Here is a 26,031-nt window from a genome sequence, read left to right on the forward strand (position 1 = left end):
AGGGTCATCGGGGCCTTCCAGTCACCCAGTAGGAAGCCTGCCTTTCTGTTGTGAGCACCTGTGCACTACAGGCTTCAACTGATCGATCTTTCACCTAAACTTGTTATACGCATTGCATTGTGATGTAGTGTTCTTTAAAGAGGCGGGTCTTTAACTCTTTCCTAAACTGGGCCAGCTTTGGGGCCATCCCTTACAGATAAGGAGATGCTGTTCCTGAGCTTGGCTGCACAGGTGGGACTTTCTTTTCCCTCTCCATTCTGAGGGTTCTCTGGCTGCAAGTGTGCAGAGAGACACCAGAGCTGGTGAGCTTGTCCACAAGATGGATGGGGGTGCTGGCTCTGTAAAGGATGCAGCTGGTTTTAGAGATGGTGACAGCCGGCAAGGGGAGCCACTTGAGATCTATCAGGATGGGGGTGGTGCGATCAGATTTCTTCTAGCCCTGTGCCCAGTCCTGGAGCTTTTTCTCGCACTTGTGGAACTAAAAGAGCAATAAAGCACACCTGTATGTAGGTATCTCTATGACCTGCAGCTTAAGCCGGCACCCAAAGTTGGGGACAAATAGCTCTTCGCTCTTTAGCTACTTCTCTGGGTACCTATGGCAACATCGGTGTTCAAGCATACACTTCATTACTAATGACCGCTTGTGTGACAGTGCACCCTACCTTTCTCCTCTACAGAGAAATTACATACCTGCACTGCATTCCTCCCATTTCAGTTATACTCTCCCAACCCAGCTTCCGACACGTTATCAGCCTCAACAACGCTATGTGAAAACTCAGGGGCCTAATTACAAGCCATTGCGCCGCCAGTGTGTCACCTTTATCTACACACCGGCAGCGAAATGGGCTTTCCCATATTTACAATGCCATGTAAAGTCACCCCGCATGAACTTTCATGGCCTTGTAAATATGTTTCTCGTACACGCATAGCTCTGCATGAAAGGGGCGTTCCATGAGTGTTGCTGGGGGTGTTCCCATGCAACAACGATGAAATGCGACACATTCCCAGATTTACAACATTTTCTAAACCTGGGAATGCGCCAGAATCCTACGTCTCCCCAGGTGAGGCGTAACGAGGAGAAATTATTTTATTACTCCTCGTTTTACTCTTTGGGTGCTGCATTCCGCATAGAAAGAGGAAAACGCCTTTAATGATTATTTTTGTGCAGGAGGGTGTCCCTTCGTGCACAAAAACAATCATCCCCTCTGCACAGGCACACTTGCAAAATGACACAAGGGTGTCTGTGCTGGCGCACAGCTGCTATAGGTGCGCCGGCACAGGGGAGGACAGGAATGCGCCGTATCCTGTAGATACGGCACATTACTGCTCTTTTATTTTGACGCAGCAGGAAGGCTTGCTGCGCTGCTGTGCATCATAATCTTGCAAATAAGGCCCATAGTTTCTGTGCTATCCTGTCTGGAGAGGTTTTGACATAAGGTGATAAATAGGGAGTCTAAACTGTGAGGGGGAGAGTGGAGGGATGAGAATCATAGGGGCTTATGTTCATTCCATCTCCCGTGCAAACCTGGACGGTAACTGTGCACCAGGTAAACACAAATAACATTTCCACAATTGTGTGGTGCACAAACTGCGACTGAGTGCATTTTCCCCAAAAATTATTTGAAGGTTGCCATAATGGTCATGCTGCGGGGGCAAATTTGAAGGTGGCATTCAAATATTGTGCCCTGAAATTTGTGAAAGAATTGGACCGAGGAGCTTCGGGTTTGTGAGGGTGAGAGATTTATTGAGAAACTTAGCATTTCAGAGGAGCATACCAATGCTGGAACAGAGAGAGGTGAGAAACAGAGGGTGTGAGCATGAAATGACTGTCTAAGTTACCAGGTTACAATGAGAAAGTGGGCAGTGTAAGTGGGTCACCAACCATGAGAGTGAGCAAGAGGGTAAAACAAGCATTGGCATAGCCAAAAGGTCTCGCTTTTGGGACCGTATAACTGTTTAGCCATGCAACAGTTGCATAACTAAATACTTATAAGGTCCCAAAAGCGAGACCTATTGGCTATGCCAATGCTTGTTTCTGTTTTTTACTGCTCTGTAGTAATGGCGGCACCCGTGCTTTAGCTTAAACATCTTAAGCTAAAGTCGGGTGCCGAGATTGCTTCAAAAGTAAAGAATTGTCCATTTCTTTACTTTTGAAGCAATCTCAGCACCCGACTTTAGCCTAAGATGTTTAAGCTAAAGCACGGGTGCCACCATTACTACATAGAAGTAATAAACAGAAAAAAAAAAAGAATTGGCTCACAGAGAACATCAAAGCGGCTGTGCGGCCGTGAAAGTGATCGCGATCAAGCACGGCGCGCGGCGCGCCCGCGCACATGCACTGTAGCTCTAGGCTGGCCATGGTAGCACTTTTCTGAGCCCTCACAAAAAGTCTCGCCAGACCAGCACATGCGCTGGGTCAGGCGAGACCTAAGAATGAATGATGGAGAAAGTTTAGCAGTGCGGGAGACATTCGTAGAAGAATTAGTAGGGAAATGAAAGGAATACAGAAGAAAACAGGAGGGAAGGAAAACGGGGCTGGAGATCGGAGAGGTAAACCGGGAGATACAGGGAGGCAGGCAAGAACGGGTATTCTGTGGCAGAGCAGCCTGGGCATGGACTGGCGAAGGTCCTCCGAGTCTACAACTGTACCTAGGGAATGCAGGTTCCCTTCTACAGTGAAGGGACTTTTGAAAGACATTCTGCCGCATGACTTCTGATAGACATGTGTGGTGAAGTAAATATGATGCTGATTTGATCACCCATTACAGAACGCTCTGACGGATGGTATATCTCCTGGCTTTAGAGCTCTAATTGTAGACTTTTGTCAGGTGTCATTTTTCAGCAAGGCAGGTTTTACCTCTGCCACACATCTGTCCTGCTGCACCTCTAATGCCTATATGGCTTAGAACAAGCTGGATGTCATTTCTGCTGCTAAATCAAAGCATGAGCTAGTTAAACCAGCAGGATCCCTGTTGCTAGGCAGTGCTCAGCTGTGTTCTCGCTACATAAATATCCCCAATAAGATAAAACTAAAAAAACTAATTAAAATATAAATCTTAATAAAAGTTGAAAAAAAGATCTTGACACCCAAGGATTCCTGAGACCCTGCCTCATTGCTGCACAAAGAGAAAAATAATTTGAGCGAATATGGTCTCTGAAGTGAAGCGGCAATAAGCCTCTTCTCTGGAAATGCAGGCCCTTAACCCTCTACACACAATTTAGGACCACAAATTCCAATTCTTTGGCTCCGGATTGTCACAGCACGCTGCTTCGGCATAGCTTCGACAAGGACTATCACCATGGCTCTCAAGGCCATATCGTTCGTTGGCATTCAGAGGTTTCCAGGAGCATCCTCACACACGGTAAGATTTGCATGGTTACATTCAACAGGAATACAATATTGAACTATCTGTGTGAGAAAATGCCCCTTTTTGTGTGGTCACCCCTATGTTTGTACTGAATTTTATGGCTGCTTATTAGACTCTGCAAACTGTTGCACTACAGTCCAGTGCCCCGCGTATGTTCCCTGGCCCCAAAATCATGTAGAAATCAGGCTAATTGCTGATTGGCCAACTTAACTTTCTCATGAGGCCACACTATACAGTGTAGAAAATAAGCCTATGACATAGCAAGTTAAAGTATCACCAGTGGACTACAGCAACTTGAACCATGCTGCCTAGGCCTGTCAAGATCACCCATTTGACAGGTAGGAAAACCCGATAAATAATAAATAAGTCAACCCTAAGCATACCTTGATGACCACAATGTAGGACTCCTAATATCTAAGAGAGGAACATGCGTGTCATTAGAAATGGCACGTTTCCCCGGTCACTAGACCCAAAACGATATTGTCACTGGTCAGGCTGTAGCTGGCAGATAAGATAAAGTATTGATCATACACTTTAATCTGTAACTTTTAACCTTTACAAGCTACAAACCCCCTTCAAAGACTAATTTTTATACTTAATAAAAATCCAATCTAATGGTGAAGTCGGATATTTATTAAATATAGGGGAAATATAACTTTTGAGTAACCTTTTACCTGCCTGAAGCTAATGAGCTCGAATGAGGTGTGAAAACATTTTCCTCAACAGGGATAATAGCCTGGGAGTGGGGAGGTTTTTCTTTCCTCCCCTGGCAGGAAGACCAGCTGGGGAGGGCACAGGAACTTAATTTACTTCAAAGGACTTCAAAGGGGCCTGTCCTGTCAAGGAAATGATAGGTGACACCTGAAAAGGACCCAGCCTTTGTTCCCCTAGTCAGGCCACTAAAACCAGGCCATGCTACCATTCCAGCAGAGCCCACTCGGGGAGGACTTTCTGCGGTGTGACTTTGACTTGCTGACTTTCCCTGGGACCAATTTACTTGTTGGATTCGACCAAGGCGCCATCGTGGCCTCAAATCACAAGTAGGACCAGGTATACTGCTCCCATACACCATTATTTGTGCTTTGTGCTAATTTGGTGCTAATTTCACCTAGACCTTGAAAAAATTCATATTTCCGGTTCCTCGCATTGAATTGGTATTGCTTTGTCTCTGGGTTTTTACTACTTGTGCATTTCTAAATGCTTTACAGATTTTCTTTGAGCTATACCGGTCTGCTCTGTGCCATAGCTACCAGGGGTGGAGTGAGTGTTTTGAATACTGAAACCTTTCACTGGATCGAACAGGTTATTTACCTTATTTCTTGTGATGGATTACCATCCACCCCTATTAATAATTCACTTCTTAAAATGTGTGCTTGCCTTCGATCACATAATTACAATAGTATTCTGGACAGAACTCACAAAGGGTCCCTCTCCATCTAAAAAGCCCATTTGTCTTGAAATTACATACGTATTACGGGTTTGTATTGCACCTGCTGAATAGTTCAACAAAACACCATTACTGCAATCCACCTTAATCACAGCTCCCTCTTTCCTGTAGATCAAGTCACTACAGAGGACCAGTTCTGGCAGTGTAGTGGGGCTCGGGCTGAAGTCACAGAAGAGCGACAAGTGTGAGGCGAGCTGCAGTCAAAGACCAGCAAGGTCTTTTCTGGTTTACCACAAATCATTGGGGGACACTACTGAATCCAAACGCTGATAGGAAGACGTAAAGCACGTGGCAAATGTTGTCTTAAATTTATTTTCACTTGCAAATACTCCTCCTCCCATAACCATCAACACCAAGCTACATCTTTGACACACCATTTGTTCTCTCCACCCTTCTTCGAGTGCTCTGATCTCTCTTCTTCACTTTTTGTGTCACTGTCCACCTTTCCCCAGAATTTACACCTCCTCAACCCTCCCACTGAAGCAACCTGTCTTAACTTTCGTTTGTGCAGCCTTCATATATTGGGGGGGTTCATGTGTGCCTCTATTACTCTTCTCCCTTTCCGCAGAAGTCTCTCCTGTTCTGCCCTGTTATCGGTTACACGTCAAGCTGGTCTCGGGCCCACTCCTAGATCACACGCAACATAGTTCCGGAAACTCTAAAGCATTGGGGAAGGAGTGCGAATGTGAAGGTCAGATCACAACTCTGCACCGGTTCTGCCTCTCTTCAGTACTCCCAATGCATGGTGCTTAAATTCCATGCGGTACAAAAGGGGGTGGTGATGGACGGAGCATCAGAACCAATCAAACACTCACACCCAGTCAGCAGATCTGGGTTTGATCCATCACCGTTCTATGGCCCACTCTGCCACCCCAGTTCAGACATGGCCATATGCAAATCAGTCTGACCCTGTGCCTCATGGGAACAGTCCAGCCCGAACTGCCAAGCCATGCCTTCCCTGGACCGGAAACAAGCTTCCTAGGACCGGTTTCTGGCATTTCAGCCGTCGTCAGCCAGGCTTGCTTGAATCCAGTGGCAAAGTGAGCAAGGGACTCACGTCTGAGCATACCCTGCCAACTTATGGCGAACAAAGCGGTACAAAAGGGGGTGGTGATGGACGGAGCATCAGAACCAATCAAACACTCACACCCAGTCAGCAGATCTGGGTTTGATCCATCACCGTTCTTTGGCCCACTCTGCCACCCCAGTTCAGACATGGCCATATGCAAATCAGTCTGACCCTGTGCCTCATGGGAACAGTCCAGCCCGAACTGCCAAGCCATGCCTTCCCTGGACCGGAAACTAGCTTCCTAGGACCGGTTTCTGGCATTTCAGCCGTCGTCAGCCAGGCTTGCTTGAATCCAGTGGCAAAGTGAGCAAGGGACTCACGTCTGAGCATACCCTGCCAACTTATGGCGAACAAAGCGGTACAAAAGGCGGCTGAAATGCCAGAAACCGGTCCTAGGAAGCTTGTTTCCGGTCCAGGGAAGGCATGGCTTGGCAGTTCGGGCTGGACTGTTCCCATGAGGCACAGGGTCAGACTGATTTGCATATGGCAATGTCTGAACTGGGGTGGCAGAGTGGGCTAAAGAACGGTGATGGATCAAACCCAGATCTGTTGACTGGGTGTGAGAGTTTGATTGGTTCTGATGCTCCGTCCATCACCACCCCCTTTTGTACCGCTTTGTTCGCCATAAGTTGGCAGGGTATGCTCAGACGTGAGTCCCTTGCTCACTTTGCCACTGGATTCAAGCAAGCCTGGCTGAAGACGGCTGAAATGCCAGAAACCGGTCCTAGGAAGCTTGTTTCCGGTCCAGGGAAGGCATGGCTTGGCAGTTCGGGCTGGACTGTTCCCATGAGGCACAGGGTCAGACTGATTTGCATATGGCCATGTCTGAACTGGGGTGACAGAGTGGGCTAAAGAACGGTGATGGATCAAACCCAGATCTGTTGACTGGGTGCGAGTGTTTGATTGGTTCTGATGCTCCGTCCATCACCACCCCCTTTTGTACCGCTTTGTTCGCCATAAGTTGGCAGGGTATGCTCAGACGTGAGTCCCTTGCTCACTTTGCCACTGGATTCAAGCAAGCCTGGCTGAAGACGGCTGAAATGCCAGAAACCGGTCCTAGGAAGCTTGTTTCCGGTCCAGGGAAGCCATGGCTTGGCAGTTCGGGCTGGACTGTTCCCATGAGGCACAGGGTCAGACTGATTTGCATATGGCCATGTCTGAACTGGGGTGGCAGAGTGGGCTAAAGAACGGTGATGGATCAAACCCAGATCTGTTGACTGGGTGTGAGTGTTTGATTGGTTCTGATGCTCCGTCCATCACCACCCCCTTTTGTACCGCTAAATTCCATGCAGCTTCTATATCTATCATTGGATTCACCGATTCATCATGGTTTCATTGTAAGGGTTTTAGTCATTAAAATCATGACCTCGGAAACTTGCTATGTTGCCTTTGTTAAAGGCTAATGTAGAAAAGCAAAGCATTCAATAAATTCTTTGTAACCTTGCTGTGATTGTAGGAGTCCATTTTCTCCTTCAAGTCTTGAAATCCCAGTTTGTGACTCAACGAGTAATAATTAGGGTGATCATGTTAAGGTATGTTTTCCCCATTAACCAATGTAGGAGGCACATTTGAAAGCCACACCAAGGGACTAAACTGGGACAAGGCAATGGAATATTGAAGTAGTTTACTGTTAGAATGAGATGTTTATATTGAGCAATAATAGATAACGAATTATAGCCCTGAAGGAGAGAAGGGCTAACTTAGAGGACTTTAAATATGCTGGTGAAAGAGTTGCGGGAGGACAAGAAAGAAACTCAAATGTGGCCACACCAAAAAATCTTAGCAGAGTAAAATAATCTGGCTGGAAGGGTAGAGGCAGAGAGGATATATGCCATAGGATTGGCCAACTAAGGTCGGATGAAAAGGGTAATCAATCAATTTTCCAGTAAACACAAGGATGTCACAGGTACTGAAGGTCAAACAGCAAGAACTGCAGGCTGCGCCTTCAAAAAACATATCGGATATTTTGGATATCGCTTCCAAAAAGCTGGAGACTATAAGATCATCATTTGAAATTTCAAGACACTTAAGATCTGACTTTTTCCACCTTCCAGAATCTGCAGAACCTTCTCCTCTCATTCTTCTTGGACTAGAGTTAAGAAAACTTGACAAAATTAGTAGCACTCTAAATACCCACATTCAGAAAATAATCTGAATATAAAAATAACACAGAACTATTATTTCAGAAATTTATTGAAGATCCCACGTGAATACATTCGGCATAGAAATGTTAGTCTCTTGTTATGATGTTCCTGCTAAAGCTTCATTTCAATGCACCGAATTCACAAATGGAAGTCCACCATTTTGGAGCGATTGAGATATGGAAATGGCAATCTTGAAGCTGAACCATAAGTGACTGAAGTCTTGTGTAAAACAGCAAAGGACATCATCCACACCAAGGAAGAATATTATTCTGAAAGCTGCTGCATAGGGTAGCCAATATCAAAATTTCACGACCTGTCCATTTACCATTGAAGTACTTTTAAACAAGTAGTTGTGTGTGTTCAAGTCTTCAAGTGTGGCAATCTTTCCGTCCTCTGGTTTTTGCATCTGGGTGGCTTACTCCCAAGCAAGATGTACTTATTTTCCAAGGCAGTTTAATCTTCAGCTTTGGCCTCCATCTCCTCAGCATCATCGTCACCATCCACCTCGGCATTTTCCCGCTCCAGCCTCTCAAGTTGTCTTGCCAGCTCGGTCTCATCTGTGTCTGTGACCACTTTGGGCTGCAGAAGGATGAAAACATGTTAGACAAGACATTCATTTTTACACTTCACATCTGGGTTTTTTCAACAATCAATGCATAGGTGTGCGTCTCTCCCTTATGAAAACATTACTATATGCCGCGTTCTATTCGGTTTTGACCTGCATCCCGAAATTTAAAGGGTGTGTGTTTTCACCTCTTCCCAGTGCAGCCCCAAAGACCAAATGGAGAGGCAGTCTGCCACGCCCAGGTAACTGACCTCATACAGGTATGTATAGTCTCAGAAAAAGCCACCATTTGGCTGAGATTGTACATGGAACATTCCGGGCGTGCTAATGACATCTGGTGAACATGTGTGATAAGACAGAAACTACTTGTCCCGTAAGTTACAGTCCACTTTCAAAAAGTACCATAACCTAAAGCTAGCCAGGAGCTGAGATATTCCATTTCAACATCACAACAACTGGATTACCTGAACCAGTTATCTCCCTTTTCCTTACATTACTGACGTAAAACTTCACTTTTATTTCACCTTTGTGTGGACAGTCTGGGATCGTTTAGTCCTAGCACTCCAATGTGCTTGGTTCTTCATGGAGGACCGCCTTTCGCTAAGCCTGCACTCACTGACCGAGATATCTTGTGAGTGGAGTGGAAACTGAGACAGCTCATATCCAGAATGCAGTCGCTCTGCCCTTTCCGCTACAGGACAAATCCTAGCATCAAGAGTCATCGTTTCAGAACTTTGTTAACTTTTAAGAAGGTTTGATTTTAATCCTCGGAAACACGCCTTCTGATGAACAGTGTGATCGTCTCAAGTGTAGGAAGCTTCACAGAGGGTCCGAGGAGGAGAACATTGCTGTAAGGACTGAAGTGTGAGGGTGAGTAAACTGGTAAAAACAGCACTAGAGGTACAAAATGGGTATGTTATGAGTAGAATAGGAGAGGCTCCGCAGATGGGGGCATGAACAGGCTCACTGGAAAGATGTATTAGGTCAGCATTTTTTCTATCTAGATAATTACCACAAACCTATTAAAAAAATAAACATGAGAAGATTGGAATGATCTTTATTGCCTTGGATCTGGTTCGGGCACTTCCCACACAGGCCCTCGAATGTCGATTGTCTGCCAGTTTTGCGAGCAGCATGGATAAATCTCTAAACACACGAGTAGCACAGGTAGCTGGTGGATGCAGGGATCTCAAGCGCATTCATTTGTTTGTTCCTTTATGTGCAATTCCCTAAGAGAACACGTCTGGAGGGGTTTAGAGCTACGCTAGCACCACGAGTCTCCCTTTCTCTCCACCTTTGTAGCACAACATGACAAGAGGCGCCCTATGAAACCTTCACCAGGACTCCCTGTAACTCCCTTGGTTTGAATCATGTAACTAACTTCATTGCTGAAGTGTCTGTCGGTGCTACCATAATTATAGGAACACGCATTCATACTTGTATGGTATTTTCTAATCAAACTCTTTATGAGAAATGTAGTACAAGTTTAAAAAAAAAGAAAATATTCATTGCTCCAGCCAGGTGCTCTTTAAAAAATCCACTCCCCATACTCTGTGCTTATCCGTGGTGATGTTAACGTGCATAAGTGCCTGTTGGGGTGTGTAATTAATGATGGCTTATTTTCTGAGAACTTAGAGACAACTCACTTTGAACACACACCACAAGGAAAATCCTTAGAGACTATCTTGGCAGATTGTAATTTGCAGTGCCTCACAAATAAGCAGGCAGTGGTCCCATCCCTTCTTTTATTGGGCAGGGTTGTAATTCAATAATCGATTACATTTTAATTTCTGTTATTGAGATTCATAGGGCTAAACATGTTGAGATTAAGAGGAGCCAGTTCATTGATCACATTCTCCTCAAGTTGTGGGAGTCAGTCACTCAAAAACCCTTGGGGGTGGGAGGGCAGGTGGGGGGCGTAGAGTTGGTCAGGGTCCCTACCATCTCATTTTGGAGGTCTTCTTTGATGAAAGTGGCTCTTGGGCACCACAATATAAGATAAAAAGGAACGTATTCTCAATAGCTGTAGTTCCGACCCTTGATATTGCTAAGAGACTGGGTGACAAACCTATGCAGGCACTCATTAAAGTATATCAAGGTAAATGCACCTCAATTGCCTGCTATGGTCAGGATGAGGGTTCTTCAGACTGTGTAAAATAAATTGTTAAGAAATATGTCGGTAGATCCTCAGTCAGTTTCCACATATATTATACACGAAAAGTAGGGGCTAGGGTATATATGTGCCGAACTAGCACTCGCGCCCCTGCTTAGATGGACCAGGGTATGGAGTACTCCGGTGCTTGATCTCAATCGTGCAATTATTGAGGACTGCCAGACTTTAGGCAGGGCGCTTCACATCCCATGGATTACATACATCAAGGATGTCACGCTTAAATTGGGACGCCCTGAGTAATTTGAAGATCCCTATGGCATTACAAAAAGATTTGCCCTGGCTGACTAAACACTATTTGCATGATGGACTCAGAAAGGGAGGTGCAGGAACTCTCTAAACCTACAGTTCGGTCCTGCATTATGCTAAAAACTAGCCCCTCGATCGAGCCTTATGGGACCATAGTCCCGCTGTATAGATTCTTGCTGACCAGATTCATTTTCAATCCTCTGCATTGGTCTCTGGCAGGAGACCAATTATTCTCAGGAGCCACTGACATGCACCCTTTAGGCACAAACAATGAGAACAAGTGCAAACAGACCCTGAAGAGACAACATTTAGTCAATGGATGCTAAAAAGACTGCTTTTCCATTAAAGTGGTGGAGGTCTACTAGCTTGGACATTTCTAGTTATGGCTTATAAAGTGGGGAAGAAGTAAAAGCTCAAGGCAATGCATTCTTTTGTCTAGCAGCAAATTTGGAGGTGTCCCGCTTACATCTGACAGGCTATAGAATAGACTGTTGAGTGAGTACAGAGTTGATGATGAATTGTAAACCTTTCAAGAGAAATGTTTTCCTGTGGATAAGGAGACCCCTTCCCACACACCCAACTATTTAAAATATCAGTCAGCATTAGCTTTGTAGAAGTGAAAAGTAATTGTCAATTTGCAAGAATACCACATTTCAAATGGAGTGCTAGATCATGTGCTTTACAAATAACACTTCTTTTACAAAATGGCTGCACTCCTCAAAAGATTTAGTGCTCAATTGTTCATAAACTATGCAAATACTTTAAGAAAAAAATACAGCACACAATCCTACCCCTTGCCAATTGGTTATTATCCTCACATTCTTCAGAGAACACTCACCTCCATCTGAACATTAAAAACACCTCGCTTTTCTTCAATCCTTTCTTTGATGACAGACATTGCTTGGTTGAGGACGGAAAGGCCTTCTGTTCTTTCCAACGTTGTTGTAGTCATCACATATCGAGGAGGAGCAATCAGATTAATCTGTGGCATTCACAAAGAGAATCACAAACTTTACAAGTGTCACAGCAAGTTAAAGTACGTTCAACACAAGAGTTGACAATCATAAAGCAGGAAATAATTCTCAGCAGTACATGGCTCTTAGTAACGTTTACAAATTAGGCAAAAGGATGACATAAAATTACGTATTTCCTTCCCAGACCGATAACGCCTTAATGGTTGGCAGACCGACTTTGGAAAAGATTACAACTGGTTCTCAGACTGCCCTATAATGTCCACTATATCCAGGAGCAATGCAAGATGCCATTTTTACTCATGTTGTTCGCTGGGGTTTACACTTCCTGCAGATTGAGTATTTTAAGATTGTGCTAGATTGGGTCATGTAATGAGGTGCAATTGAATCCATTGTTAAATTGAGCTAATACCGGGGTTTAGCCCTTCTAAAGAGCATTCTCAGACTGACACTGGGGATTAATTCAGGCAGGTGGATCTATGAAACATCTAATGCACAAGATACATATGTTCGGTCAAGCTCTACTGACTCCAGCATAGTCCTAAAGCAGTTTAAGGGCATCAGCCCATGTTTTTGGTGACCCAGCAAGGGAAAGACGGGGATATTATGAGGAGCAAACAGTGTTGGAGAAACCATCCAACTGACAAGGTGCATGCATCTTTTAATTCCCTGAATGGGATAATTTTAACTCTTCACCCAAAAGGTTACTTTAAACATCAAACAAATTTAAAAGATGATGTCATCCATAGTTCATTAAATGCTGCATTTCCTTAACAAACTAAGATAAACTTATGAGCAAACGTTATTTGTAACCACCGACTGAGATTCATAGTAAGGTACAATGAGTGGCCTCATTTCACATATCTGTTCGCTACACACACTAAACCCCACTTGAAAGCGTGCATTGGCCTTTGGAGATCCTTCATTACTTTTCAGCGGTTTTGTGAAGCAAAATGCCACAAGGAGACTACACATGGGGTTCAAAAGCCAAGCATATAAATAAACCTATCTAACATGCAATTCACAATGTTGCATCAATTTGACAAACCTAGACTTTCCCATTCACTTATTTTTAGGAGAAAGTCGATCTTAGAAGCCTCACAAGATATGCATAAAACCGCATACTTCAAATCTGATAATTCATCCAAAAATAAAAATTCACATCCATTATGATTCCAGTACTTAGTTTTTGCTGTTCTTCAAAAGTGGTTGGGAATTGCCTGCATTGGCACACCGCACCAGAAAAGGCTGCTCTAAAAAGAATGTTGTTACCTTAAATGTTTAAGTCCTTCATGCATGAACATCAGACTATACCCACATGACCAACCTCATACTGATTTGTCACCAACAGCAACACTTCAAGCATGCAAGGTTGCAGGACGTCACATGAACTGAGGGAGTGTTTGGGTATATATTATGAAGGAAAGGGAGTAAGGGAAAAGAGTACCAGAATCGTAAGCAGTGACATTTCTCTAGTCCTCCTCCTTCCCCTCATTCCCAAGCGGTTGAGAATCTGATTTCACAGCTTTCAATGCTGGGAAAGGGAAGGCAGCACATATCCAAACAGTCTTCAAGCAAACAAGCATGCAGAACATTGCCACCAAAAGCTGTATGTTTTTTACAGTAATGCTTGCAAAAAAGCTTGTGGAGGGGCCTATGTTGCTACCCTACCAATGTCAGCAAGGGAAGGAAAATGTTACTTACCCTATAAGAATCTGTTCGTGGCATGCAGTGCTGTAGATTCACATGCTGTGCATACTCCTGCCACCTTGAGTTGGGACCAGAGGTGTACAAGTTGTTCTTCAAAAAAGTATTTCGAGTCAGGAGGCAATTTAACGACTCCTCTCGCTGGTAATGCGCATGGTCATCAGCTCCATTGTTACATTGTTTTCCTGCATGGCGGGTGAGGATGCGATGTGAAGCGAAGTATAGAGAGATGTCCATGCAAAAGAGGAAAAGAAAATATCAGAAGACTGCAACAGCCACAGGCGTCTGGGGAGGATGGTCAACCTACAGCACTACAAGCCACGAACAAATGTTTACAGGGTAACGTTTTCCGTTCAAGGCATATGTGACTGTAGATACACATGTTCAGCATCGACTGTAAAGCAGTCCTCCCAAAAAGCAGTGGCTAGCCTGTGGGTGTTGCAGTAGATTGAAAGAGTGTACGAAGTATTGCTTGACCAACATTAGTTTGTTGGCGTGCTAGTATATCCACACGGTAATGCTTTGTGAAAGTGTGTAGTATGGACCAAGTAGCTGCTTTGCAAATGTCAGCTATTGGGATATCCCCCAGGAAGGCCACAGAGGCTCCTTTCTTCCGAGTGGAGTGGGCTCCAGGAAGAGTGAGTAGTCATTTTAGCTTTGGCATAGCATGTCTGGATGCATTTAATGATTCATCTAACAATGCCTGACTTGGATAGAGCCTTCCATTTGTGGGGTTTGGAGAAAGCAACAAAGAGTACTTGTGTCTTTCTAAATGGCTTAGTTCTGTCAATGTACACATGGGCTCACTTTATGTTCAAAGTATGGAGATCCCGTTCTGCAACAGAATCAGGTTGAGGGAAAAACACAGGAAGTTAAATAGATTCGTTAAGGCAGAAGGGAGAGAAAACCTCAGGGAGAAATTTGGGATTGGTACGTAGGAAAACCCTATCCCTATGGATTTGGAAGAAGGGTTTTTCCAGGGTTAATGCCTGTAGCTCACTGACACATTTGAGTGAAGTGATAGCAACAAGGAATGGCACTATTCAAGAGAGGAATTGAAGGTGGCAGGAATGGAGGGGCTCAAACAGAGGGCCCATGAGTCTTGTAAGTACAATGTTGAGATTCCATGCGGGGACTGGTGGAAAATGGAGGTAGAATGACCCTCTTGTGACCTTCCATGAAAGCTTCAATGACCAGAATCTTGAACAGAGAGATGTGTTGTCTATTCTGTAAGGTATGCGGATACAGCAGCCAAGTGTAGATGTATGGAGGTAAAGGCTAGTTCAGAAAGCTGCAGATTTAGTAGGTAACAATCTTTTGCACTGTGGCTTCAAAAGGATCAATGTGTTTTCAGTGACAGTCCTACACAAATATTTTCCACTTTGCCGTATAGCAGGTCCGGGTGGGTAGGTGTGCGTGCTTCTTTAAGAATGCCCATGCATTCTTAAGGTTGAGGTATCCAAATTCTAAGACCTCAGGAGCCAGATCGCAAGGTTGAGCAACCCTGGATCTGCGTGCCCGATTCCTCTATGGTTCTGTGTGAGAAAGCCCGGCCGGTTGGGGAGCCTCATATGTGGAACCAGAGAAAGTTTGAGCAGAGCTGTGAACCATGGCGGTCGAGCCCATGTGACAGCCACCAGGATGATCATGAGGGACGTCTGCCGGAATCTCCATAATACAAACAGAAGGTGAGGGAGAGGCAGAAAAGTGCAGACAAATATTCCTGACCAGTTCATCCACAATCCATTGCTCAAAGTGTGGGAATCTGGTTCGAAGTTCGGGCATTTGGTGTTTTCTGTGGTTGCGAACAGGTCTATTTCTGGAAAGCCCCACCTGTGGAAGTAGGAAAGGAGGACTTGCGGGTGGAGTTTCCATTCATAGACCTGTTACTACATCCTACTGAGGAGGCAGGCAAAGTCGTTGTCAATCCCTCGAAGGTACTCGGCCAGCAAATTAATTTTGTGACAAAGGCTACTGCCAAATGCCCTGGGATAACTGCGAGAGAACACGTGCCCCCTATTTCTGAAGGTAATACATGGATGTCATATTGTCCGTACGGACAAGAACAACCTTGCCTATCAGGTGCGGTAGGAAAGCAACAACGCTAGATGGATGGCTAGAAGTTTCAAATAGCTGATATGGACACCCTGTTGTGTGGGCTCCCATTGACCTTGAACAGTCAGATCCTGCAGATGTACCCCCTCATCCCTTAAGGGAGGCATCCGTTGCGAAGGCCTCTAGGGAACAGGGTCATGGAAAGGCCACCCCTGCAACAGGTTGTTTGTTTTTCACCACTGCAGAGAACGATCAAAACAAGATTGTCCCAATGAAATCCTGTGACTTTGAAGTTATATCATACGCAGATGATACCCAACTAGTCAGCTCGTTGGCCAGGACCGGCTGGGGTAAAATATCGCTTCATAAATTGTCTGATAAAGATTGCTGCCGGGATGTCGGCAAATTGTCTCCAAATTAACAGTGACAAAACGGAGATACTGCTATTTGTTAAAGCCCAGCCCCTCTGGTCACCTACCTGACTGGTAGCCCCGTGAACTCAGTACAGTCCCGTCTCCCAGGCAAGATGTGAGAAATCTAGGCAGCAAACTAGATCAGGCCCTATCAGGTCTCTGCAATTTGTGGGGCTTGCTTTGCCACCATGCGGCTACTGAGGAAAGTATTTCCTTAGCTATCATACTCTGCAAGGAAAACTCTGGTCAAAGCTCTAGTCATAAGTCGACTGTTCTACGGCACTGCACTGCTTGTGGCTGCCAATAACGCTTTATTGCCCAAACTTAAGGTGGTGCAAAATACTGCTGCATATCTGGTCTGTAATCCTTTAGCAGGCTCTCCGTCCTACACTGAGAGCCCTACACTGGCTTCCGGTTAGATATCGTACTGTTTGCAAGCACTGTTGCCTTACCCAAAAGTCGTTGATGGATACACACCAACTTACCTAAAGGATGAAATGTACTACTAATGCCCCACCAGAACTCTCAGATCTTGCAATAAAGCGCAACTGACCTATGCCCGTATCCGCACTTCCAGATTTGGAGGGTGACCTTTTTCCTTTACAGTCTCTGGAACTGGCATCAACTCCTTTACCATCTCTGCAGCTGTCCTGATTTACTGAAGTTTAAAAAACTTCTGAAGCCCTGGCGTTTTTAGTTTGTGGTGGTTCTTCTGTGAAGGCTAAGAGCCGAGATGCACCTGTGGTTTTGAGCAGTTGTGCTTTTAATTAAGTGGAAAATCACATAACGAGACCTTTGCTTAAGAGCACTGTTGCATTCTTGCAACTGATGCATGTGTAACCTGGCATGGGGAACTGTGGCAATGCCAGAGGCCATCAAGCCTAGGAGGTGCATGACTGTTCTGACTGTGACTTGCTGATATGGCTGGAAAAGAGGGAGTAGTATTTCAAAAGACTGAATCTGAGCAGGGCTTGAATAGGCCATTCCTACCTCCATGTCAAGAATGACCCCCAAGTAGGGTTGGATCTGGAGGGGTTGGAGGTGGGATTCTGTAGCGCTGATGGTAATCCCTAACCTGTAAAGTACATCTATTGTAACTTGTGTGTGCTCGCGACATAGCTGGTGGGTGGCACTCTTGATCAGCCAGTCATCTGGATAAGGGAAGACGTAGAAGCCCTGCCTGCGGAGATGCGCGGCCACCACCACAAGGCACTTGGTAAACACCAGAGGTGCAGTAATAACCCTGAGATAGTGGTAATAGGCATTCTTCAGTTAGGGGGCAGTCATGAAGTTGCGCTGCTGGAGAAACGGAATAACACACTGGAGTGTGACCATTTGGAAGTTTTCCAACAGCATGTATTCGTTTAGTGGTCTGAGGTCCAGAGTAGGTCTGAGAGACCCGTCTATTTGGGGTATTAAGAAGTACAAGGAGTACATTCCCATATCCTGCTAATGGTAGTGGATGGCTTGACCTCTTCTTTGAGAAGTTGGAGGTGTTCTGCAGAGAGTCTGCGTTTGCGAGGTGGAACGGTGAATGGTGAAAGGCGTTTAAGTGAGCTCTAAGCAATAACAATTTTAGATAATAACCAGTACCCACTGGTCTAATTTGATGGACTGCCATGTGGGAAAAAAGTCTTGCCGGCACAGTCCCCGGCCGGTATTGTGTAGTCGGGTGGGCCAGGAAGGGGGGTGGGTGGGATTGCTGTCCCTGGGTGCACTGGTAAGACATGCAGGCTTCAGGGAAGTGGTCTTCGAGCCTTCATGATCGGAGGTGCGGCAAAAGGAGCCACGACGAGAGGTCCAAAGTGCTCCCATCGCTTTAGTGGTCTAAGTAACCTTTTGATTTTTTTTCTAACATTTGGTCTACTTTTGGGCCAAAGAGGTGCTGGCCATCAAAGGAAATGTTGAGTAGGTGCTGCTGAACTTCCAGTTTGAAGCCAGAAATCCAGAGCTAGGCGTGACTGCATAAAAGAACACTATAATTAAGTCCCCTGGCAGCAGTGTCAGAAGCATGTATGACACAGCGAATAGTAGTGTTAGATATCTGCTTGCCCTCCAAGACTATCTTATGTCACCTCTTCCTGTGTTCCTCTAGGCGGTATTGGTTGAGCTCCTGCATTTCGACCCAGTGGGCACCGCCGAATTGTCAGAGGCGGCCGACTGAACTGGCAATGGAATGCACTGCTACCCTTTTGACTTTCTTTATTTGGAGGAGATGCCTCAACGGTGCCTTGTCCAGCTGCCCTTTTTCTGGCAGTGGCGACTACAAGGGTGTCTGCTGGGGGATGCCAACAAATGTAGATTGGGCCGGTTGGTGAGGGTCTATATTTTTTCTCAGTTCTTGGCGTCGGGACTCTTGATTTGACTGGGTTCTTGAACACTTCCTTGGAAATATTAATAATGGATCCAATTATGGGCAAGTACTGGAGTGAGAGCTCTGTGCGTGAAAGTGTTTCAACAAGAAAGTCACTTTCCTCCTTCAAATAATGGATTTGGAGCTTACGATACTCTGCATCTCTTTGGATAACACTATAATAAGATGAAGTGTAATCAGGGGGAGAAGGTTTCACGGGCACAGGCGGTTCAATGTCTTGATCTGCTAGGACCATGTCATACTCTTCCCATGGGTCAGGTGTATTTTGAGTATCTTGTGTGCCCTGGGAATCAGTGTCTTGTATTTCTCCCTTGTCTTCTTCCTGTGGAGAGGGTGAGGGATTATCAGGCAAGTTAGGTGGACTAAAAATCATAGGGCTTGTGGCCCTGTGTTCCTGTGGTGCAATTTTTGGTGGAGGCTGAGGAAAGTGGAACGCCTCTGCCTTTATCTTTGCACACTCCTTGCGTTTTTCCTGCATAAATTGCTGCAGGTCCTCAAATACCACCCCCTGGTCTTGAGTGGTTTTGGCAGTTTGAGTCTTTTGTTTCTTTGGTGCCAGTAATGTGTCCTTAGAAACAGTATGTGCCTTAGAAACCCCAGAGCCATGGATTTTCTTCTGTTTAGAAGAGGGTCTGTGCAGTCTTTCAGCCCTCTGATCCATAGTCTGTTTCGGTTCTGTTCCGCTCGAGGCCAAGAGTATGTTCGGTTCCAATGCCTGCTTGAGGGTTTGCTTGGCGCTCTTCGGTGCGGATGTGTTTGGCAGTTCTGAGTGGAGCCTCTGTCAAAAGCACGGTCGGTTCCGAATTTGCGTTTAGGTGCTGGAGCCAACCCCTTGTTGTGGCCTGGATGCCCAATCGGGATCGAGAATATTCTTGTCCCGTCTCTACTCAGAGGCATGCTCATGGTGTCGACCTGAACCTGCAGGTTGTGGCTAACCATGGCGGGGTAGTGGTGGTGGTGGTGGGGAGTCTAGTATTTTTGGGTTAACAGTACTCACCATACGTAGCGTTGTCTTGGTCTTCAGCCCAGAGACTGTGGTCCGCATCACTGACGTGGGCAGCACCTGACCATATTTTGTCCCTGGCGAGGAGTCAGACGCGGTGTAGTGTGGGCTGGCTATGACCTACCTGCCTACTGTTGGAGCACTTGCCTCGCTGTCGGAGTCGTTGTCGTGGCTGAATTCTACCAAGGCTGCTTGTTCCATGACGAGGTGCGATTCTGTCATGTCCGAAGAACAATGTGCAGGCGGTGCATTGTTCTTCTTTGTACTCCGGAGACAGGCATACATTGAACATGTCATGTGTGTCAGAATGGGCGTACTTGGTTCCGCACTGAGGAGACTGTCGGAATCATTATTTCTTTGTCACCATCACCTGGAGACGGTCATTCTCGACGGGCATTTGTTACTTGGACGCCGGGAAGTCTGTCCCGGTGTGTAGTCAATCTTCCGGTCTTAGTTTTCTTTTCTGTAGGCCGCATGGCATTGAATGCTGCAGAACTCTGACAGTCTGTTCGAGGCAGACGGCGGAAAAAAACTTTCTAACAAAGAAAGTGTTTGACAAGAACAAAGTCTCGAGGTGGAGGAGAGACGACGCCGATCATAAAACTTCCTCAGGGAAAACAACTTGCAAAGTCCAGGCCCAACACTAGATGGCAAGAATATGCATAGCATGTGTATCTGCAGTCAACACATGGTAGGAATATAAAGTTAATTGAGTTTGTGTACATCTCAATAAAGGAGGTGCAAATAAGTATATGTCCAAGGAGAAGACTACAACATATAAAATAATGTCTTTGCATTTCATGGGGGAAACATTTCAGCATTTGTGTTTCTCTGTCGGAGGAACAAAGGTTATAGTCACGGCTGTTGAGGTGTAATCTAAAACAGAAACAGCAGAATTTTGGCTTTTCTTACCTTTATGGGCATGTTTTCTGTGGAACAGCTCAAGCCTGCTTTCAGTGCTTCTTTTACGGCATCTATTCCTTCATAGCCATAGCAGGCAACTTCAATGTCTAGAAATATAAATTGAGATTCCATATGTTGCAATTATTGCAGTAAATTTCAAGTTAAATTCTGACCATGACATTTTATTTGAATTGCTGGAGAACATGACATTTAATTCGAATTATAGGAGAACAAATATTATACACTAAAATAAAATATGAAAAAATATAAATGGTTCGGATGCATTTTTCAGCAGCAGTACTTCAAACACAGCAGACAAAAAAATCATATGTGCAGAAATTTGAAAGGCCAAAAAAAAAAAGGAACGGTACACTGCATTGGAGGTAACTGTTGGTCAAGACTTGAAACTGCAAAAATAAAACACTTAAAAATTAGAGACCAATTGCCAAACATTGACGCACCGTCCTAAGAATCAAAAAGTATATTTAATAACGTGACTACCCCTCTTTCAACATACGTCTACTTCGTCAAAACCCTACAATCGTCAGGAAAAAATAAGTGCCTGTCCAAACTAAAACCACGCATTGCCATTGAACCAGGTTTTCTTACACAAGACCGTATCCACAGACGCCTCAGCGTAAAGTAAGTTTTGTCAGTATGGGATGTCTTACTTCTATGATAAAGCGTCCACATATCAAGGAAGAGATCCAAATTGTATTCACGTTAACGTATTTTAGGATCATACCTTCCCAGCTTAATTCCGTGCCATTTTCAGTCCCACGTGCACATAGCCAGAATCTAAATGGGACAAAATTCATCTTATGTCAGCAACTCCCTGCAAGGGCAATGGATACAAACATTAAGGCCATCAACCTTAGAGCTCTCCGAGTTCTAGTGTGGCCTCTGCCAGAAGACTGGGCTAACAATTTGCACAAGAGGAGCATTTGGTGCAGTAAAATGAAAATGCATCAAAATCCAGGGTCTTGTTTCAAAGACCCCAACAACATGGATGCCATCAGAATCCATCTACCAATTTATAGGAAAAAGCCAGATATCTGCCGTTTAGCTAAGCGATGTAGCAAGAAATATTTTAAACGGATGGATGAAGCTAAAATATTGACGACATTGGCCATCGGATGCAGTTTAAGGGAGCCATTGTTCAGGTTGAAGAGTAATGTTATTTTGTTTCTAGACAAACACTAAAATCTTTAATTCTGAAATTAACCAAAGGAAGCGAATTCTGAAGTACATGGATTGTGTTTGCAAAGATTGTCAACACAAACGGGTCAACTGATCTTAACGTTCATATACGTTAAATCAGCCTCAAAACTGCTGCTTTTAATTATGTTAACATTAATCCCACCAAAATCATCTAGGTTGAGATTAAACACTGCTCCAAGTATGCAGTCCAATTTCTTGGAGTTCCATATGTTACAAGGCGTCAGATCGCGTACTCGATCCCCAACCATGAGCATCGGGAACTTGCTACCAACTGCTATGCTCCTGCTCATCAAGAACTCATTTGCGTGCTGGATGAAAAAGGACTTAAGAATGCATTTGAGAGAAATCTGCAGAGGTACCACGGGCTGTGGACTTTTCTTGCAAGCTTGATCTACCGTAAATTGGAGAGATCTTCGCTAAAGAGCTCCCAACACTGGTTTATGGTGCAATTGTGGGGAATTTTACAAACGCATGTTTTTTGACAACAGACACAATCCTGAGTCACAGCACTACAACAAAGGAGCCTCTGTTCCCACTGATATAACTATTCGTCATCACACTCAGGCCTCTGGAATCAGCAATCTGTGCAACAAAGTGCATCAGTGAGTCCATTGTTCACCTGAAAGTAGTTGTAGACACAGGACACCAACCCACACAAAGTGCATGTAACTGGAAATCCCCATTTTAAGAATCTCTGGAAATCCCCCAGAAATAAGACGGTCTTTAATTAATGTTGTTCCAAAGAAAAAAACACCCACACTTCCAAGTGACTTAAGGAGACAAAAATGTAAAGAACATGGCCTGAACTACTAGATTGCAATATTTGCCAAGATAACATGACACAAACACAGCCCTTTACCCCAGAAAAAGGGCAGTCGCAAATGTTGTCCTTTTCTAAAGTCTCACATAAAAAACTTCCACTCCTTGGTCCAAACTGGTGATTAAAATAGTAACAGAATAGTTCTCCTTTTTTTTTTTGCAAATCTGTTTTTATTTTTGTTTTGAAGAATACACACTTTGGCAGCATACATTATACATAAAAGCTCGTAAGCATATACAGATTGTTGATCCGTACTTGAATCTGTAGCTACTTTAATGCAACATGCGTTCGAACTGTGCGTCAACCACTACGTGCTCAGGAACTAACAGCGTTATCTTTATCCGTACTGGTGCAGTCTCTTTAGGATTGATGGGAGCAGCCGTGTGCCAACCACTTAGCCGCACATGTAGACTTATGCCGCCCGCTCAGTTCAGGTATTGGAAACAGATGAGTTACTTACAATTCAAAAGAAGAAACCATAACAATGGCAGCGCGTACTATTTATACATATTTGACTCCCCCCCCCCCCCCTTCTACCCACGCCTCCCCCCCCCCACCCCCGGGGTCACTTGTATGCACCTCAGCTATGACCGCCAGAATAGTTGTCCTTTTAAGTAGAATATTGCACACGCACCTTTCAAAACAGAACACCAAACTAAAAACTCCACACGTGATCTATCCCGACAATCTTAAGAGAAGTGCTTGTATGTTAGCGTCTTGTTTGAAGCAGTTCTGTCGCAGTTTGAAAATACACAGCAAACAACCTAAGTGATCAGGGATCTTGGTTTTCCTCACTAGAGAAAATACGTTCAAGTGCGTTTTCTATTTTAACAGGAGTCATTATGTCCATAAGCGGCATCTCGGGCGGAAGAAAGTGCACAGACGGGATGAAGTCAAGTCAGAATATATGCAGAACAGCCAGAACATGCAAGAAGAAGCGTCCAGTGGGTAATGGAATTTAGTTTGTCATTTCCATGGCATTGTTTTTTTGTTGAATAGGTACTTTGTTTTAAAGCAGCAGTAGTCATTTTTCGGTCTGGCATTAGAAAGATCTTTTGTTTTTACTCAAATTATAAATAAAATATACTTAAAAGGGTTTTCACCCAGCTCTCTTCATCCAGTGGTCGGTTGTGTTATTTGCATTTTTCTTCTGCCCATATAGCATATATCAAGGGGGGGGGGGGGGTGGGGGGGGGGAGGGCCAGCCCACTCCATCCTTAATTTCACTGCGAGTGACAACATTCTGCTCTTTTGTACATCCGCACACAAAGATGCTCCCTTCAGTGCCAAGAAATATCATGACAAATGTGTTCCTTTTCAGATTATAAAACCCTTTTGCTTCTAGTCAATCCTTTTCTTCCTCTAAGTATTACACAGGTACCGGTGCTCCTCAATAAAACAATGTATACCCCCCCCCAAAAAGTCACAAAACGAGCAGTAAGAAAACCAAAACGGCGACAGCCAGTGTCAGACTTATTAGCTTTGCCAATGCTAGTTTTGGAATGCACGTAAACTGGGGCGGTGAAGCTTAAAACAAAGTGAAAGTGGAGGAAAGAGAACGTTATTTAGGTTTTATTGTCAGTGCTTTGATTCGACCAGTCTGCCTACGTTGTTCAGTGCAGACTCAGCCTCTTGGCAGTCATGAAGCAGGAAATGAGTCAGGGGAGGATGTCCGCCTCCAGCGTCTGCCTGCAAAACACCCATGAGAAGCTAAACCAGTTAACCAAATCCTTTCCGACTGCCTGCATGATTGCTAACTCGACTGATTTCGCAGGTAGGTTACCACCCTCTCAGCAAATATTCTCCTCGCCCGTTTGTGCGCGTCATCCACCCGTTTCTGGGGAAATGAACTCCTTCAGCGAGAAATCCAGCTTCCTGCGCAGGAAGAGAACTAACAACCAACCTGGGAAAGCCGTGTCGGTTCAGAGCTGCCGGCCCCCTCCTGCCGTAACCAGCGACAATGCACGTGTCTCCTTCCCGTCAACATGTTTATTTCTCACATGGTCGTCTCGGGCAGAAGCCACGCGACGTGGCACTTTACTGCGATCCCGCCACGTAGAATGGAATGTCGAAGGCATCAAGTCAGAGGCTCTACGATTTCATTTTCAGTGGCATAACAATTGTAATTAGTGGTATTAAGCCCTAATTTTCTGCCTCTGTTTGGTTACAACCTGTTGGCAAATATGCCCATGTAGAAAATCGGTCAACCAGCTAAGTCTGCCACAGAAGACCACGACAGAGCAAGGGCCAAGGGGTGGGACTACAGACTGGTTCAGTGGCACCCTCCACCCTGCCCGGCAGCTCTCTGGAGCTGTACAACGCTGCAAGCCCCTGCTTGGAGAGGCCCCATGGTGGGACTACTCACTGGACCAATAGCACTCTCCACAATGCCCGGAAGCTCTCTGGAGCCGTCCAACGCTGCAAGCCCCTGCTTGGAGAGGCCCCATGGTGGGACTACTCACTGGACCAATAGCACTCTCCACAATGCCCGGAAGCTCTCTGGAGCCGTCCAACGATGCAAGCCCCTGCTTGGAGAGGCCCCAGGGTAGGACTACTGACTGGTTCAGTGGCACCCTATATCCTACCAGGCAACTCTCTGGAGCCGTCCAACACTGCAAGCCCCTGCCTGGAGTGGCCCCAGGGTAGGACTACTGACTGGTTCAGTAGCATCCTCCACCCTGCCTGGCAGTTCACTTGAGCCATCCAACGCTGAAAGCCCCTGCTTTGGGAGGCCCCTGGGTAGGAATAATGACTGGATCAGTGGCACTCGCCACCCTGCCCGGAAGCTCTCTGGAGCTATCGATCGCTGCAAACCCCCACTTGGGGAGGCCCTGGGGTGGGACTACTGACTGTTCAGTGGCACTCACCACCCTGCCCGGAAGCTCTCTGGAGTTGCCCAATGCGGCCTGTTTGGAGAGGTAGGCACCCCCCATCCTACCAGGCAGCTCTCTGGAGCCGTCCAACGCCGCAGCCCTGGTTTGGAAAGGCCCCGGGGTGGACTACTGATTAGTTCAATGGCACCCTGCCCAGCAGCTCTCTGGTGCTGTCCAACAGTGCAAACCCCTTCTTGCAGAGACCCCGGAGTGGGACTACTGGCTGGTTAAGTAGAACCCTCCACCCTGCCCGGCTGCTCTCTGGAGCCGGCCAACAGTGCAAACCCTTATTTCGTTGTGTGTTATATCGATTTGTATGGTGCAGCTTAGCACCCCTAAAGGTATCCATTCGCTGGTCAAGGTACGTAGGCCAGGCAGCTATCCTTGTAGAATAGCCAGGTCTTCAGTTTCTTGTGGAAACTGAGAAGGGAGTTAGCTCTCCCGGTGAGTTAAGGAAGCTCATTGGAGTTCTTGGCAGTGATGAAGGAGAAGGCACGCCTGACTGACTTGCAGCTGCATGGGACTTTTGAGAGGGAGCAAGAGGTAGACCGTAGCTGCCTGGAAGACTGGTAGTTGAAGTCGGTTGTTGAGGTAAGCTGACCTGATGTTGTGGAGAGCATTGTAGGCATGAATGAGCAGTTTGAATTGACAAAGTTTCTGGATGGGTAGCCAGTGTAGT

General features: G+C 45.5%; 1 protein-coding gene across 1 annotated transcript in view; it reads right to left on the reverse strand.

Annotated features, from left to right (window-relative positions):
- Window positions 1–8,059: 8,059 nt before the first annotated feature.
- Window positions 8,060–26,031, reverse strand: part of EIF2S1 (eukaryotic translation initiation factor 2 subunit alpha) — a 136,545-nt gene continuing 118,573 nt past the window's right edge. The window contains exons 6-8 of the mRNA XM_085627206.1: window positions 20,448–20,545; window positions 11,851–11,994; window positions 8,060–8,607 (exon numbers count right to left, since the gene is read on the reverse strand). Of these exons, the coding sequence (XP_085483332.1) occupies window positions 8,482–8,607; window positions 11,851–11,994; window positions 20,448–20,545 (368 nt within the window). The 3' untranslated portion in view covers window positions 8,060–8,481. The remainder of the gene's footprint in view (window positions 8,608–11,850; window positions 11,995–20,447; window positions 20,546–26,031) is intronic.

The sequence above is a fragment of the Triturus cristatus genome, chromosome 9 (genome assembly GCF_964204655.1).
Source record: "Triturus cristatus chromosome 9, aTriCri1.1, whole genome shotgun sequence".
Classification (NCBI taxonomy): domain Eukaryota; kingdom Metazoa; phylum Chordata; class Amphibia; order Caudata; family Salamandridae; genus Triturus; species Triturus cristatus.